Source organism: Patella vulgata, chromosome 3 (genome assembly GCF_932274485.2).
Source record: "Patella vulgata chromosome 3, xgPatVulg1.2, whole genome shotgun sequence".
Lineage (NCBI taxonomy): Eukaryota > Metazoa > Mollusca > Gastropoda > Patellidae > Patella > Patella vulgata.
The window spans coordinates 21075952-21090685 of record NC_065881.2 but is presented as its reverse complement, the minus strand read 5'-3'; the positions used below and the strand labels follow the sequence as shown (position 1 = coordinate 21090685).

General features: G+C 38.3%; 3 protein-coding genes and 1 long non-coding RNA gene across 7 annotated transcripts in view; 3 read left to right on the top strand and 1 right to left on the bottom strand.

The window, feature by feature from the left end:
- Positions 1–9773, top strand: part of LOC126816294 (uncharacterized) — a 23739-nt gene extending 13966 nt beyond the window's left edge. For all 3 annotated transcript variants that reach the window (XR_007678293.1, XR_007678292.1, XR_007678291.2), the window contains 4 exons: positions 5288–5500; positions 7531–7687; positions 8480–8604; positions 8965–9773. This is a non-coding gene — a long non-coding RNA (uncharacterized LOC126816294). The remainder of the gene's footprint in view (positions 1–5287; positions 5501–7530; positions 7688–8479; positions 8605–8964) is intronic.
- LOC126815727 (nibrin) overlaps positions 1–14734 on the top strand; it is a 417793-nt gene that overhangs the window by 359477 nt on the left and 43582 nt on the right. The window lies entirely within an intron of this gene.
- Positions 2502–3650, top strand: LOC126816288 (outer dense fiber protein 3). The gene has a single exon (XM_050542615.2). The coding sequence runs from the start codon at positions 2695–2697 to the stop codon at positions 3451–3453; it is 759 nt and encodes a 252-aa protein (XP_050398572.1). The 5' UTR covers positions 2502–2694; the 3' UTR covers positions 3454–3650.
- On the bottom strand, positions 9696–14734 carry LOC126816292 (uncharacterized). Its single transcript, XM_050542619.2, has 3 exons — positions 14248–14734; positions 12285–12382; positions 9696–10807 (listed from the first exon to the last, which is right to left on the bottom strand). The coding sequence occupies exons 1-3, from the start codon at positions 14510–14512 to the stop codon at positions 10664–10666; spliced, it is 507 nt and encodes a 168-aa protein (XP_050398576.1). The 5' UTR covers positions 14513–14734; the 3' UTR covers positions 9696–10663.

Here is a 14734-nt window from a genome sequence, read left to right as displayed (position 1 = left end):
CCCACTTTTCTCTTGCACCAATTTTGCCATCTCTTCTTGTAAGTCTAACTATACAAGGCTTCTTTTATGGTCCCATCCGGACGACTAGGTACAATGCCATGTTTACCTCATAGGAACCACGCCTGACAAGTGAGGGGTGGTTCGTGGAAAGGGGCCGCTATGCATGAAATAACACTCATGGGGTGGATGCAGACTAGATATACCTGAAAAACATTCTCGGCAGACACCTGGATCGACCCCACCCAACTTATTATTCACCGATTCACCGTGGTCCAAAGCCAGGGTTATAGATGCATTTAGTAAGATTTAGATAACGGGTTAACCGTTCTTGTTTTAATAGTTCAAAAATAGATAATAAAAAATGAATATATTGAAATTTTCAGACATTATTTTATTGTGAGGGAAGTTATGATTGTTCGAAGTTTTGATAAAATCAAATCGTGTAGCTTTTAGTGCTGATGGCGGAAGGTGTGGGATGGGATAGGTGCGGGACAATTTGATTAAAATAGAGATCTATATTTCGCTTCGTTTTTTTTTATACCTTCGATGGCCTGCACTACTACCGTTGTGAAGACAAGTAAAACAAAATTTTGAACTACAAAAAATAAAACGAAATACGATCTGTGTTTTAATCAGATTGGTTGAGGGAAGGCTGCTTACTAGCTCTGAGTCCCGCCGTCGATACTGTGAGTCATGTATCTCGTTCACGAGATTTGGATACCTACATTTACTTGAAAGTTGTGCATTCAAATTTTACGATCATCCGCTTAATCCGTGAACCGTCCTACTAATCAACATTTCTCTGTCGTAACTTTCAGAAGGCGAGTTTCAAATGGGAAATAATTCCACTAACTGCGATTCAAAACAAGTGTTTCGTTTGCATACGGCAAAATATAGATTTACAGCTTTGTACTGACTGGCACGTCCGTAAAATATGAAATTCAGAAAGGGGTAGGCCGAAACACAGGTCAAGGAAAAATTTGCCCCTGACATTGTATACATACCAATAGAAATAAAAAAAAAACCGTATGTTAATTCATAATTTAAATGACCAAAGTATTGTGTTGACGAGGGGTATCACGGTGGCTAAGTAGGTAAGACGCTGGCTCGCTAGCCTGGAGGTCGGTTGTTCGATCCCTGCATTGGCTGAGAAAGTTCATCCAGATTTTCCGGCGTGGTTCTCCCTTATCAGTGATGCAGGGCGGATGGCCTGACAAGGACAGCTGTCTAGTTGTTCGGATGGGACGAAAAACCGAGGTCCCGTGTACACATTGGCGTGCACGTAAAAGATCCCTTGACAGAGTATGCCGTAGTGCCGCTGTCCGGGCAAAATTTCCCTCATAGCACACTGTATGGCGTATGCCCGTCTTCATTGTCCAAGTTCGGAGCAAAACAGTAGGCCATTTCACTTCACTTGTGTTGACGAGACTTTAAACCCTATTTCGTTCTCAGCGGTAAGCTTTATTTCAAACGGATATATCTAATTCAGTTATACCCCGATCTAAAAACGTAACACGGGAAGTGATCTTGGCCATACCCTGATCCGTGTAATACACTTATCACTAATTATAGCAAGAGTCTTGGATTTCAGAAGCCGAGGCTACACGGCAAACGATAATTTCGGGACAATGAAGCCACGTCGGTTAAATATAAAAATATAACATGGCTATTTTTTGTAAACTTCCCAAGAAATAAAACTTGGTAACAGGTTCTCTATGGTAGCCTAGTACCGACTCAACCACCCTGGTGGGGCTATAAGCCACACAACTGGTCAAGCCCCTGAAACTGTTTTTATTTATTTATTTTTTTTTTGGGGGGGGGGGGAATTTTAGTCCTAGAATTCGATAATCATTTGTTATAAAGTCACTAGAGTATCTCTGAATATGATAAGCAAAAGCACGTATAGACAAGTTTATAAGTAAGTGCATCATTCATGCTTTCAAAGATTATTCTCCTATTCTTTCTTACTCGATGAGGTTTAGTAAATTAATTGTTTTTAAACGTATCGAGAATCAAGATATTAAATACAAAGAATATTTACAGTTAATGCTGGGTCGATAACCTAGAGCTAAATCTGACTATCATAACTAATATACTTCTATGTGTTTTGATAGTGAAATGAAATCGGGTTTAACGTCATACTATTCTGCATCAACCGGGATAATGTGTTATGAACTCACTGAGCCACTGGGGCTCCCGTAACGACATTTCCAAATTTCGAAATACCTAATGATTTTGCATAGAGGGTACATCCCCCACCCTCTTCTTCCCATTATCCCCATTACATAAGTTCCCCCGTAGATCCAGTCAGTAATTATTGACCCACGAACAATAAACAAGTGCGGACTAATCACATTACATAAGGCTTTAACTGACATTTGATTGCCATAACCCTAATTAAATCGACAAACATGTAGTAACATACAGTTAGCTAATTAATCATTTAATCCTGTTTATTATTTAATACCATGTAGATAAGGACACCAATAGTTAATCACGTGTTATGCTTGGGGTTGCTAAGGTAATCGCGTCCATAGGTACCTTACAACAGTAGTCGAGATTAACATTATGTACGGCGTATAAAATCCGAAAGCGTTGGTAGTTGGTCATTACAGCGCAAACCATTGGACTTACAACTTCAGCTCTCGTAAGTGAAGGGGCTTCTTGGTATAATTTTGTGTGAAAGTTTTCAAGATGGTTTACGAATATACCAAACCCCGAGCGCCGATTGCGGCCATGTACAACAGTCCTGGGCCGTGTTATGGATTACCTGCCCTGACGGGTCAAACCAGTCACGATCCAAGAAGTTCACACACAAAGACGCCAGCTTACTCTTTTGGTGTACGCCACGGTAAATTCTGGGATGACTGCAGTCCAGGACCCTGTTATTATCCAGATCCTAAAATCTCCAGAGGAGGAAAAGACGGGACTCCTCATTATTCTTTGTACAGTCGGAACCAAGATGGAACTATGTTCAGAACCCCTGGCCCAGGATCTTATCAGCCTGAACACTCAGGACCTTCGGCCAGCTACACCCATCCTTCCCACAGTTTCGGTAGTCGACCAAGATACAGGAGAAGTGACAACGTTCCAGCTGCCAATAGCTATAGTCTTCCAGGAATGACCGGCAGCACCGTTCAGAGTGGCAAACGTCAAGCCCCCAAATTCAGTCTGTCAGGTCGCCAAAGGACCGGGGGCTTCTCTGAAGATTTGGCCAAAGCCCCAGGACCAGGAACGTACAAGACAACAGACCCCAGTACCTTCAAATCAAAGGCACCATTATACAGTATGACTTGCCGAAACACCATGCCAGGCGATGCCACCCAGAAACCCGGTCCCGGCGCTCACTCTCCACAGGACACATGGGCTCACAAAAACAAGAAACCCGAATATTCGTTTGGAATCCGCCACAGTCAGTATACAGCACCTTTAATAGTTGATGTTCAAGATTAATTTAATTAAACGTGTAGTGACTGCGTGTGATCGGTAATCTCCGGCTGTTAAATCTCTTGTGAAAGACAAACGAACTGAGAAATAACAAAAAATGACGTTTTTGTTTTTACTAAAGTTCTAATAAAATCCAAAATGAATGATATCCTTTTATCAACTTTGTGACAAAAAGTTAATATTTCGCAATTTTCGCATTATCAGTGGTAAACAAAAGAAAGTGTTAACAAACGATTACATCAACTGTGATAAAGAGATAAATAATTAATACGTCATCGTTGTTATCAATACCAATTGTCTATATATGTGTGAATGTCGTATGTATATGGCTTTGTTCGTGAATCAATGGTAGTTTGATTATTCATATTGTATAAATTGTACATTTATAGAATTTATAATATATTTATATCATTATTTAACATACAGCTGTCGTTGTTTTTATGTCTTGTATACTGCTGTTCATATTTTGGACATTTGGGTATTTGATGATGAGTTAGTTGTATTTTACGTCCGCTTCCACCGAGGTGGTATTTGCGGGGTGCGTGTATTTAACACAACCAGGGTCATTTCGTAGACTGGAAATTCTGTTTTTTCCCACCAGCTGTTGAAAGAATTGGGTTACCGTCTCGTTAATTTAATATCTTGATCATTTTGAGACTAGTATACGGTTGTGTATTTTTACTATGACGTGAGCAATACTCGACTGAAGAATTTGTCCTCGGTTATTACATACACACTAGTTTGTATATAAGTGATCCCATGTTTTTCGTCTAAACAGAGAAACTAATCCATACTTACCCGGTAAGCCCCGTCTAAGGATTCATTTCAGTTCATTTCCTTGACAAGTGGGGCAAGGATTGCAAAGAAACCTCAAAGGTTCCTCTAGGATCACGCCGGGTTTCGAACCCAGGACATTTTAGTCAATAATCCAGTACCCCGGCCGCTCGACTATCGTCGGTCCCATCATCCAGCGAACGTCACAGACGACCTATGTGTGTTACTTCTTCAATCGTAGCGCAGAGGTTTAGGCCAGCAAAATCAATCTATTTATTAATTTCTAATTTTCGAGTCGAGTTTTGCTTGGTGTGCGCGCTGTCGCTTTACATTTTGTCATGAGTTCTACTTTTCGACTTTCGTGTTCATACATGTTTGATTCCATCTTCATTAGCCCGGTCGGTGCAGAACAATAGGGACCCATTTCATTTCATCGCCTTCTTTATTATAGACCGGTCGGTGCGAAACAATAGGGCCCCAATACACTATCTTTGATTTTAAGAAATTAGAGGGTTTAGAAAGTAAGTTAACGGATGGTGTCTTATACACTATAGAAAAATTATCTCCCGCGTTTAGTAAATTCATAACCCTTCGTGGCATTTAAATTTCTGAATATTTTGCCCTATTTTTAAATCCTGTATTATTTATCATACCGGGAAGTTGAATGACCGAATGGTTAGCGCGTGTGTGTTGTATCGTAAGGTTTGTCATTGAGTCAACTGGTGTGGTTTCGATTCGCCGCTTGTATGTGACAAGGAGTAGGTCGCTTGTCCATCCTCGCGGGTTTTCTCCGGGTCCTCCGGTTTCCTCCCACTGGTAAAGACCCCTACGCTCAAGCGAATTATTAAAATAAAATTGAACCATATGTTAGTCCCGAAATGGACCTAGTTTGCGTCGAGTGGACGTTGAACCCCATTTACCCTCTCTCTATTTATCATACAACAAAACCCGATCCTACTAGTACAATATCATGAGATACCTCATATTTCAGTAGACTGAAGACCGATCAAGATTTTGCCTGGCTATTCTAAATTTCATATTTAATATTATGGTCTTCTATTTTCAGCTAAATGTGACTTATCTCTAGCACCAATGGATGGGGAGTGTTCAGTTGATGATGGATTGGTACCAAATATGACTTCATGTCAAGATTTTCTAATCTGTTTACAAGGTCGAGTAAGACGTCGTGTTCGATGTGCCAGCGGTCTAATGTTTGATGCTAGTATTGCAATGTGTAATTATGAAAATGTTGTAAATTGTGGTTTCCGACCTAAAACTGGTACAGTTATCATCCTTTATATTGATTTTTTACAAATAATTTGATATTATATACACTTGCCTAGCTGCTAGCGTGGGGTGGGCGACAGGGGCGCCGGAACGCGGGTACCAGGGTATACAAATGGTTCTCTGCCCTTTTCTGGGGTATACATGTATACCCATGCCCTAATGATGAAAGTTTTCAACCTTTTTACTAATCTATTCATTTCTAAATGATAGATAAGAATCGTGTCTCTAAATCTACTGTCTCGTTCAAAAAGCTTATTCTATTTTCTTGATGAAGATTGGTGTATTGAGTGTCAAATTAAAAATAATTTTTTATGAGATGAATAGCTCATGATACGAAAATTGTGAATAATCAGGCTTTTGTCTCTTTCATTATCATGTATTTTAAAGGGGTTTTATGTTGGAATTTGGAATGCTAGAGGCGCTCTAAACTGCGTTCTCGGAATTGACAAATTTCAAAATTTTCTAGATGCCGGGGGAGAGACCCCCCCCCCCTCCATCTTTTGGTACCATGGCCCTCGCGCCGTTCAGGCGCCCCTGGTGGGCGGTCAACCCAGGACCGACATAATGTTTAAAAGTTTAAGGAAGTTTGTTAAGTATTGTTTATGGGATGGGTGGGGGACTCAAGCACCACCCAAGCTGCTTGCGTCACTGATTATATAAACTTCTTTAAATAAAAACAAACGATTCAGTGACTACATTACACAACTAACAGAAAATATTTTGCTATCAGGATTTGTTCTAGACTGGTCAAATCTCCAGGAAAAGACCTTCCTTAAATATCGAGGAGCATGTCTTAGTAAAAGTTAGGAACATCACTTTAATGAATTTGGTGCGGTGAATATGATTATTCATGTTCCCAAGCTAAAACTTGAGTTATTGACCTTCTTATATTTCGACGATATACCAGGATTATTCCCCCATTAATAAAACCCCAATATTCCACGCTTCAACGAATGGGGATTAGGGTTAGAAGAAGGGTTAATTGTGCGGAAAGTTTGCCGGACAGATTTTTAAATCACTCAAATATTTTGAATTTGTCCATAACTAGTTGATTATTATTATTATTATTTAATACATTTATATAGCGCATCTTTCACCAAAGTGTTCAGATGCGCTTAACAATAACAAAGTAAAATACAATTTATAATAAAAAGAAGTTCCTAAAAATTCAATTTATAATAAAAAAGAAGTTTAAATATTCAAAAACAATTTATTACTATTCGAGCTTAGTACACTACCTTAATTTAACCCCCAATGGACGCCAGTTTCTAACGACTACCGACCAGCTGTTTTCTAATATCACAATAATCAGTTCATTAAATAAACAACCATAATGTATGATGTAATAATGTTCTTACAACATACATGTAAGGCCACAACATAAACTTGTGTTTATAGTTACCGACCGACCCTATTATTTTTCAGCAAATCATCGACCCTAAACGTTTTGCGCTCATGTCCCAGGTCCTATACATAAATTGGTCTTGGAGTGGATTTCTGCAGATGAATTCCAACAGTCCGAATCGGCATTAATTCCATAAGCCTACTCAATAATTAAGGTAGAAATACTAGGAAATAAATAACAAACACTTTACCTTATGTAAAATGACATGACAGTGTCTATAGAATAGAAGATACCTGTCTTCATTAGCCCAGTCGGTGCAGAAAAGTAGGACGTTAAACTCCATTTTATATCATTTATTGAAAGATTAATTTATTAGTTCGATCCAATATTATATCCAGTACTTATATTCCTATAAAGACTTTAACGTAATCTTTGTCACCTGTCTATTCAGCTCATTAATTAACGATATTGTTGATTGTACATATATATGTATATTTCACCCATGATATATCTCATTTGTACATTAGGTATTTGCTTGAAAACGACTTGTGAAATCTGGCTGTAACGTTGCAATATAATTAACCAAGTGATTGTATCCATAATAGGTGTTCTAGTATTATATCATAGATCAAATGCTAAATGCCTCACAAGGATTATAAATATTTTGTATATTGCAGGTAGTAAGAAGTGTTATACAGCCAATGTAAATGTAACTATTAAAGCGGAGAATCTGGCTATACAACCAATATTTCTAATTGAGACTAATATCCAAGCTCCACGACAACCATTATATAACTTTTTATTAATGGCTGCCGGTAAAGATAAAAGATTTAGGTAAAATATTTACATGGATTAATACTATTAACTTCGTCTATTTTTAGTAATTCTGTCTTTTCCAACTTTTTACGCATATTGTTTTTTCTCTTTTTTTTTTTAACTTTTTCATCAAGAATCGAAGAAGAGAGTTTGAACCTACATTTTCTCCCAGGGTTTGGTGAATATTCATGACATGATTGTCAATGCAGACGAATCTGGGAGTAAATATACATGAATTACTAGTCTGAATCCTGATATGATAGGTTTTAATCGCGCGCGATTATCTCCCTTTAATTCAATATTTCTATCATTTTAGATTGGAGTTTAACGTCCCACTGCACCGTTCTGCTCGGACTGAGCTAATGATGACGGGCATACGCCACTAGTGTGCTATGAATGAACTTTAGCCTGGACAGCGGAACTACAGCTTACTTTTATATCGAATTCCAACCATTATACTTTGTCCCTTGTCAGGCCCTCCGTCCTGCACACTACGGGGAACCACGCCGGAAAATCTCGATTAACTTTATCGGTCAACACAGGGATTGAACAGCAGATACCCAGCTTAGCGAGCCAATATCTTTCTTACTCCCCTAGCCACCACGGCTCCGTGTCATTTTAAAAATGCAAAGGTTAATCTGAAGTGGAGAAATAGCCACCCATAGTGTGACTATATTCTATGTGATTAAGAAACATATTTCATAGCAATAATTCTCTAAACTAGTTAACTGCAGATGAATGAAGAATAAAATATTGATTCGTATTGTGGTTAAATTTATGTGATCCTTTTTTTTATATTTACGGGAACAGTTTTAAGACCAGAAAAGTCGACAATTATGGTGAATTTGTTTCGTCTATAAATGGTTTAGAAGGCAGAGAAGCGGACTATTCTGGCTGGGTTCCTTCAGATAAAAGAAACAATCAGATTAGTAAAGGTATAAATGGTATTCGGAGGGGGGGGGGCGAATGGTATAGGGGCTCTTTCGATCATAAGGTCTGACAATGAGTTAAGTGATGTTGTTTCGATGCCGATGACATGAAGTAGGATCGCCTGTCCATCCTCGTGCCCCCCCCCCCCACCACCACTGCACGTGGGTTAGATAATTGGGCACAGCGAGGATTGTGGTCAGTCACAGATGTGGCTTGGTCATGCGTCTTTATTTAGAAATTGATTGTTTTTCTATGAATTATTAAAATGAACATATGGCCTTTGCGTACCCTTCGCGCAATTATGTTCCTAATGCTTTATTGTTTTTTAATGTTGTGAAATAAACATAAATTATGATTTATTTCAGGAATTCATGAAGTTTTCCCGGAAGATGGAGAAGTCATAACTTTCAAATTTTACTCGTTTGCTGGGAATTTGGCGGCGTTGAAGAATTTACCAGGTCTTGCACCCAAACTGAACAGGAAATAAATAATTAATCATACAATGTGAACGTAGAATCTTTATATAATGAACTAATTGCTGTTGCCGAGAATATCAAATGCCAACAAAATCGAATTTTCCTGTTTCCGTTCCACTGGGAAATGACTGACACGCAATAACCAATCCCCTTTCCGTGATATGATAACAGTGTTCAATTGTCACTATGGGCCGATCAACTTTAGAACGTGTTGCTGCCATTACATCATAAAGTCTGCCGATTAAATATGCATTATGTTAAGATTTAGATAAAGAGCTGGTCGCCCTTGCTATATAATAGGTCAAATGTAGATAATGAACAATGGATATCAGAATTTCAGTCAAATTACTTTATTCTGGGCGAAGTTATGAGTATTTGAAATTTTGACAAGATTGTCTCGATTGTCAAGTACCATTTCTACGATAATAAACAGTCCTGATTATCCATTTCAACGTTCAATTTTTGTATGGCCATGCTGCTCTAAACAATTCAACTAAAGAGTTTATTATGGGCTTGCGATGTGAAAAAATGCCTTATTTATAATTCATATAACATTTGAAGCCCCACAAAAAAGCAGATTTAGCTCTTTTATAATGGTTTATTAACATCAAAAACAGATATCAAAGTTTAAATCAACTGTTTATTAATATTTGTAATTGTATAATATTTGTATTATGTAATAAATACATGGAATGGGGTTTAACGTCCTACTTTTCTGCACTGGTAAAGCCGCTTTTAACTAAATTGAACGAAACATTAAAGGTTTATGCCTAATATAGGCCTAGTAAGCTAACCAACAATAAGTCTTTTGTCTCTTTTGCTGAGTTTGTTTTTGTTATTTCCCTCCGAAAGGTATAATACTGAGTATACCGGTAATTATTTCGTAACACCAATTCACTCTTTTCCCCAACACAATATTTCTCTAGTTAGTCTTCAATGTACACATTATATCCCTACAAATTCCAGAATTACATGCTTCTACCACACCGTATGAAAAACTACTAGCCAAGCTCAACAAACGTTATATTGGTCTAAAAGGTGTGCTATCACGCAAGATTTCGTTTTGGTAAACTGCGTCAGAAAGATGGTGAAACAATTAACAAAATGAAGTATGTTTTCGAGAAGCAGATACAGATTGTGAATTTCTAGATATTGACGGACAAATTTTATATCATCTTAATTTGACAATTAAAGACTCTGATTTTAGAAGAAAAGCTACCGACAAGAAATATAATTCTGTGGTCGAAACCAGCGGTCTACCCTTTCACCCTATTTCCTATTATCCACTTTCAATATCTCCAAGGCCGCCCGGTCGCATAATGTGACATTGGCTGTCAAAGGTACGTTTCGATCTGAGGTTTTAGACCAACCCTTAGGCTAAGCAGTTGGCTCCTATTAGCACCAATGAGGGCCGATTTTACCTATGGGACCTTCGCACATGTTGGCACTTATTTAATCATTGTGACCGAAACGTCGGCCCAGCAATGAATGTCTCGTACGATTTTATCTTTAATTCTCCTCTTTGTTCTTCCACTTTTCATTGCACATATTAATTAATTCCCAAACAAAGGTTTTCACCAAAATGGCGTCATAAAATATTACATTCGTATTGTTTATCCATATGGAGAGTGCTGTTGTATATCGCTAAGTTGCGGTTTGATTTAAGAGTTGATTGAAACGGATCTGTTGGTCGTTGTTCGAAGAAGTCTAATACTATTGGATGGGAGGCAATCTGGAAATAAACAAAAAAAGTTATTTGTATAATTACAGACAACACCTGGCCATTAAAAATATATAACAAAACAGTCATCAAACCATTCATACACAACCTGCGGCATTTACCGGGGACACCTCACTCACACTGTGCCAGCTCCGGTTGTTTCTGGGATATGAAGTGCAATCGGGTGCAGGATGATAGTCCGCTTCTCTTCGATGTGACATGTAGTGCAGGCTTCGGGGAGTGGTATGATAATATCGGGGCGTGGGGGAGGGGGGAGGGCGGAGGAGGAGCAATGGTGAGAACTCCTAGATCAAGTCTGTTATATAAGGTGTTTAAATAGAATGACGTCACAGACGGGGATTCGTCTGGATGACCTAACTTGACAACGATGATTAACCCTTTCCATGTAAACAGGCCTCACTGCTATAACAGAATTTATTTCATGACAAATATTTTTATACAAAAATTATCTCTATCTGGCCCTGACACAATCATATTCTATGAGTAAAAACTAGATAACAGAAGATAACATTGTGAATGTCATATTAAAAGATAGTACAACCACCTATATTTATAGGAATTACTTTAACAAATGACACGATATATGGAATTAATTTATTTTCGTGGGTGATGTCACTGATAAATGTTTTTAAAGATATCTACCGAACTCGGCATATAATCATTTGGGTTACATTTTAAGCAAAATTATGTGGGATTGGTTTTAAATTTATTAAACAAAACATATGCCAAATATTGGCATCTATTTTGGTCTGGATCGGTTGAAAAGCCAACTACGTCAACGTTTCAACCGTCTCAAAAAGGACAGACATTATCCCTTCGGTCGCCTGTGTCTAAAACATGTTCTGTAAAGAAGTGCAATGATTGTCCGATATTTCTGTGGCCGCTTTGCCCGAATGTCACAGGGCATGCAGGGGAGGATCCGGGAATTTTTCAGGAGGGGGTTTGTCAGGTTCCTGAGACAATGTATCCTTTGGATCCCCCCCCCCCCCGGTCTTGAAAATTATGGAGAAATTGTCATTTTGGGCAATTTTGGCGCATATCTGGGGTAACCAGGAGTCACTTTGACAAAACACAGAAACTGGGATTTTACATAAAAACATACTAAATACATTTACCTACTACGCTACGTTTTAGTTTTACTGATATGCAATAAAATCAGTTCTTTAAAGAGAGAAATCCAACACCCCAATTGATGTCAATTATTATTATGAATTAATGCGATCACATTGTGATTCAATTTCATTGATTCAAAGCATTGTGATATCACATGTCTATGTCTTTATCCCGCACTTTGAATACCTATCCCATCCCACCATCTGATGATAAAGGATAAAGCACACGACCGTGACACTTTTCTCATAAAAAGTTTTGTTTTACAATTCTTTTATGTAGCTGAGGAAGGAGTTGTAGGGTAAGGGGTGGGGGGGGGGCACTGGCATATCCCCGATTTTATTGTTGATTTAAATACCTGTGGATTTCGGTGTAATAATTCTTGTACAAAATGATGTAGTTCTAATTCTCTTGATTCAGCTAATATTCGATCATATCGTCTAAACCATCTCCAACCTAGAAAATATATTTACAATATAAATACTGTGGGTGAGGGTGTATCGCAAGGGAAGCCAGGGTGGTTCAACGAGTAAGTGGCTGGCTCAATAATCACGGGAAGTCAGGTTCGATCCTGGTGTTAACCGAGAAATATCCGCCCAATAATCCAGTCTAGTTACCCGCTGTCAATGGCCCAGTGTGGCTATTCTGGCAGGGAAAAGCGTCGCGGTAACATCGTTAAGATCCCCTGACTTTTGGAAATCGAGATAAGAGTAGGTCGTAGCGCCGCTGTAATAGACCCGATGGTGTAGACACATTAAACTCCATTTCATTTTGGTAGCATATTAACACAGTCACATTTCTGAAACATAATATTATGTTGTTTAATAATGTTATACATGTATCTTTAAACGTCCCATCATACGTGTCAACTATTGATCCTTCTTGAAATGTCTCGGAAGCCGCGGTGGCTCAATGAGCAAGACGCTGGCTCGTTAACCTGCAGGTCTCGGGTTAGCTCGCGGTGTTGGCCGAGAAAGTTATGACATGACAGAGGGCCTGACAAATAGTGTTTAGTCATTCGGGTGGGACGAAAAACCGAGATCCCGTGTACACATTAGCGTGCACGTAAAAAAAACCTTGACAGTTGGAATTCGAAATAGGCTGTAGTGCTGTAGGCAAAATTTCCTTTAAATCACACTGCATGGCGTATGCTCGTCTTCATTAGCCCAGTAGGTACATAAAAATAGGACGTTGACCCCATTTCATTTCATTTCTGTTTCAATTCAACTTTTTTATAACATTTGCTAGGATTAGCCTATTGAGTATCTATTGTCAGTTTCTAATCAATCAAATTAAAGTTTACGTAATATACGCGGCCTAATTATATAATATATACAGGTTAAAGGGACTCATCCACCATATAATCTTATTTAAAAAAAAAACATTTTCTCTCAGTAGGGCGTATATTCTGATAAATTCCATAACGGATCCGAGGTACTGGTCACTCGAACTAGAATTTCCCGGTACGGATACTGAGAAGAACGGCTGGGCTGTTTAAACCCGGTTCTCCAGAGGTACCTTCTGGAGGCTATAACAAGCAAATAGTGTTGTATGCGGCAAACAACATTGAAAGTGACTTTACTCTAAAACTGGACTTCTTGGGTAGGCACTATCATTGATTCCTTTAGTGTAACTAATTTAATGGAATTTTACTCAACAACAATTTGATATGTGAATCTACATAGCATACAGTGTTTGGGATAGTACTTATTTGTCTAATCTACATTGTGTATTCAAATTAATGAATAATCATTAATGTAAATTTTTTCATATAATTCAATTTCGATTGGGGTGAAGGTGGGGGGGGGGTGGCTTAGTAGGAGTCCGGATTTACTTAAGTGCACTATAGATAGGGCCACCTCGCGTCTTTATCCGGCACTGTAGGCTACTTAAGATACCGGGTGTGGGTCCTGGGCAAAAATTGAGGCAGAATTCCAAACACACTACCAACGAGTATTGTGCTGACAAGAACATAAACCCCATTCTATAACACACACATTATTATCACACACCAATCAAAGACAGTCGTATTTATGGGCGATCAATGTCAACGTTTGTATTATGACGTCATATCTTGGTTTAGCAAATGAGCTAAAAACGACTTAATTCGTGTGTTTTAAATTGAAATAGGGTTTAATATCCCACTTTAATGCCCCTAGCTGTCTTATATTAATTGACACACTCACCGCAATCATATATCCGGTTAAAATTCTCTTTAAACTAAATTTAGAAGAAGAAAAAAAAACAATCTCTATTAAGTATTCAAGTCTATATAGGCCTATATATATATCTGTTCAAATATTGACATTAGGGCCTCCTACCTTGTAATCGTGGTATGCTTGACATACAATATTCTGTCTCCTTTAACGACTTAGTTTCATTAACTAGTAAACTATAAAGTTCTAAAAAATCTTTGTACGTTCTCCTCACACAACACATTCTGCCGTCCGACCAGTAAACTTCTACAGCAAACACATACTCTAAACGTTCCTTATTCTTTTGTTTTTCTTCGGCGAATCCGTTGACACTCACAACATCAACAAAAAGATTATGACATGTTAGGGTTTCTAACACCCTAGAGGCCATAATAAAAATAATATCCGTTTTAAAATCATAGCGTATTGCACTCTGTTTATAAGTCACGAGAGGTTAAAGTTTACTGTCAAAATTCGGTTGCCACGTTGACACGTATCAAAACACTGTCGGATGGGTACTAGGTAGCCATATTGTCCTGTATGCTGACTCAATGCAGAGTGAACCGAATTCAATTCGTGATAAACGATACGATACCGCCCCAAGGCGAGTTTA

Coding starts and splice junctions, on each gene's coding strand:
- LOC126816288 (XM_050542615.2), top strand. CDS start 2,695: ATGGTTTACGAATATACCAAACCCCGAGCGCCGATTGCGGCCATGTAC.
- LOC126816292 (XM_050542619.2), bottom strand. CDS start 14,512: ATGGCCTCTAGGGTGTTAGAAACCCTAACATGTCATAATCTTTTTGTT. Junction 12,383..14,247: donor AAGCATACCACGATTACAAG/GTAGGAGGCCCT, acceptor TATATTTTCTAG/GTTGGAGATGGTTTAGACGA. Junction 10,808..12,284: donor TATTACACCGAAATCCACAG/GTATTTAAATCA, acceptor GTTTATTTCCAG/ATTGCCTCCCATCCAATAGT.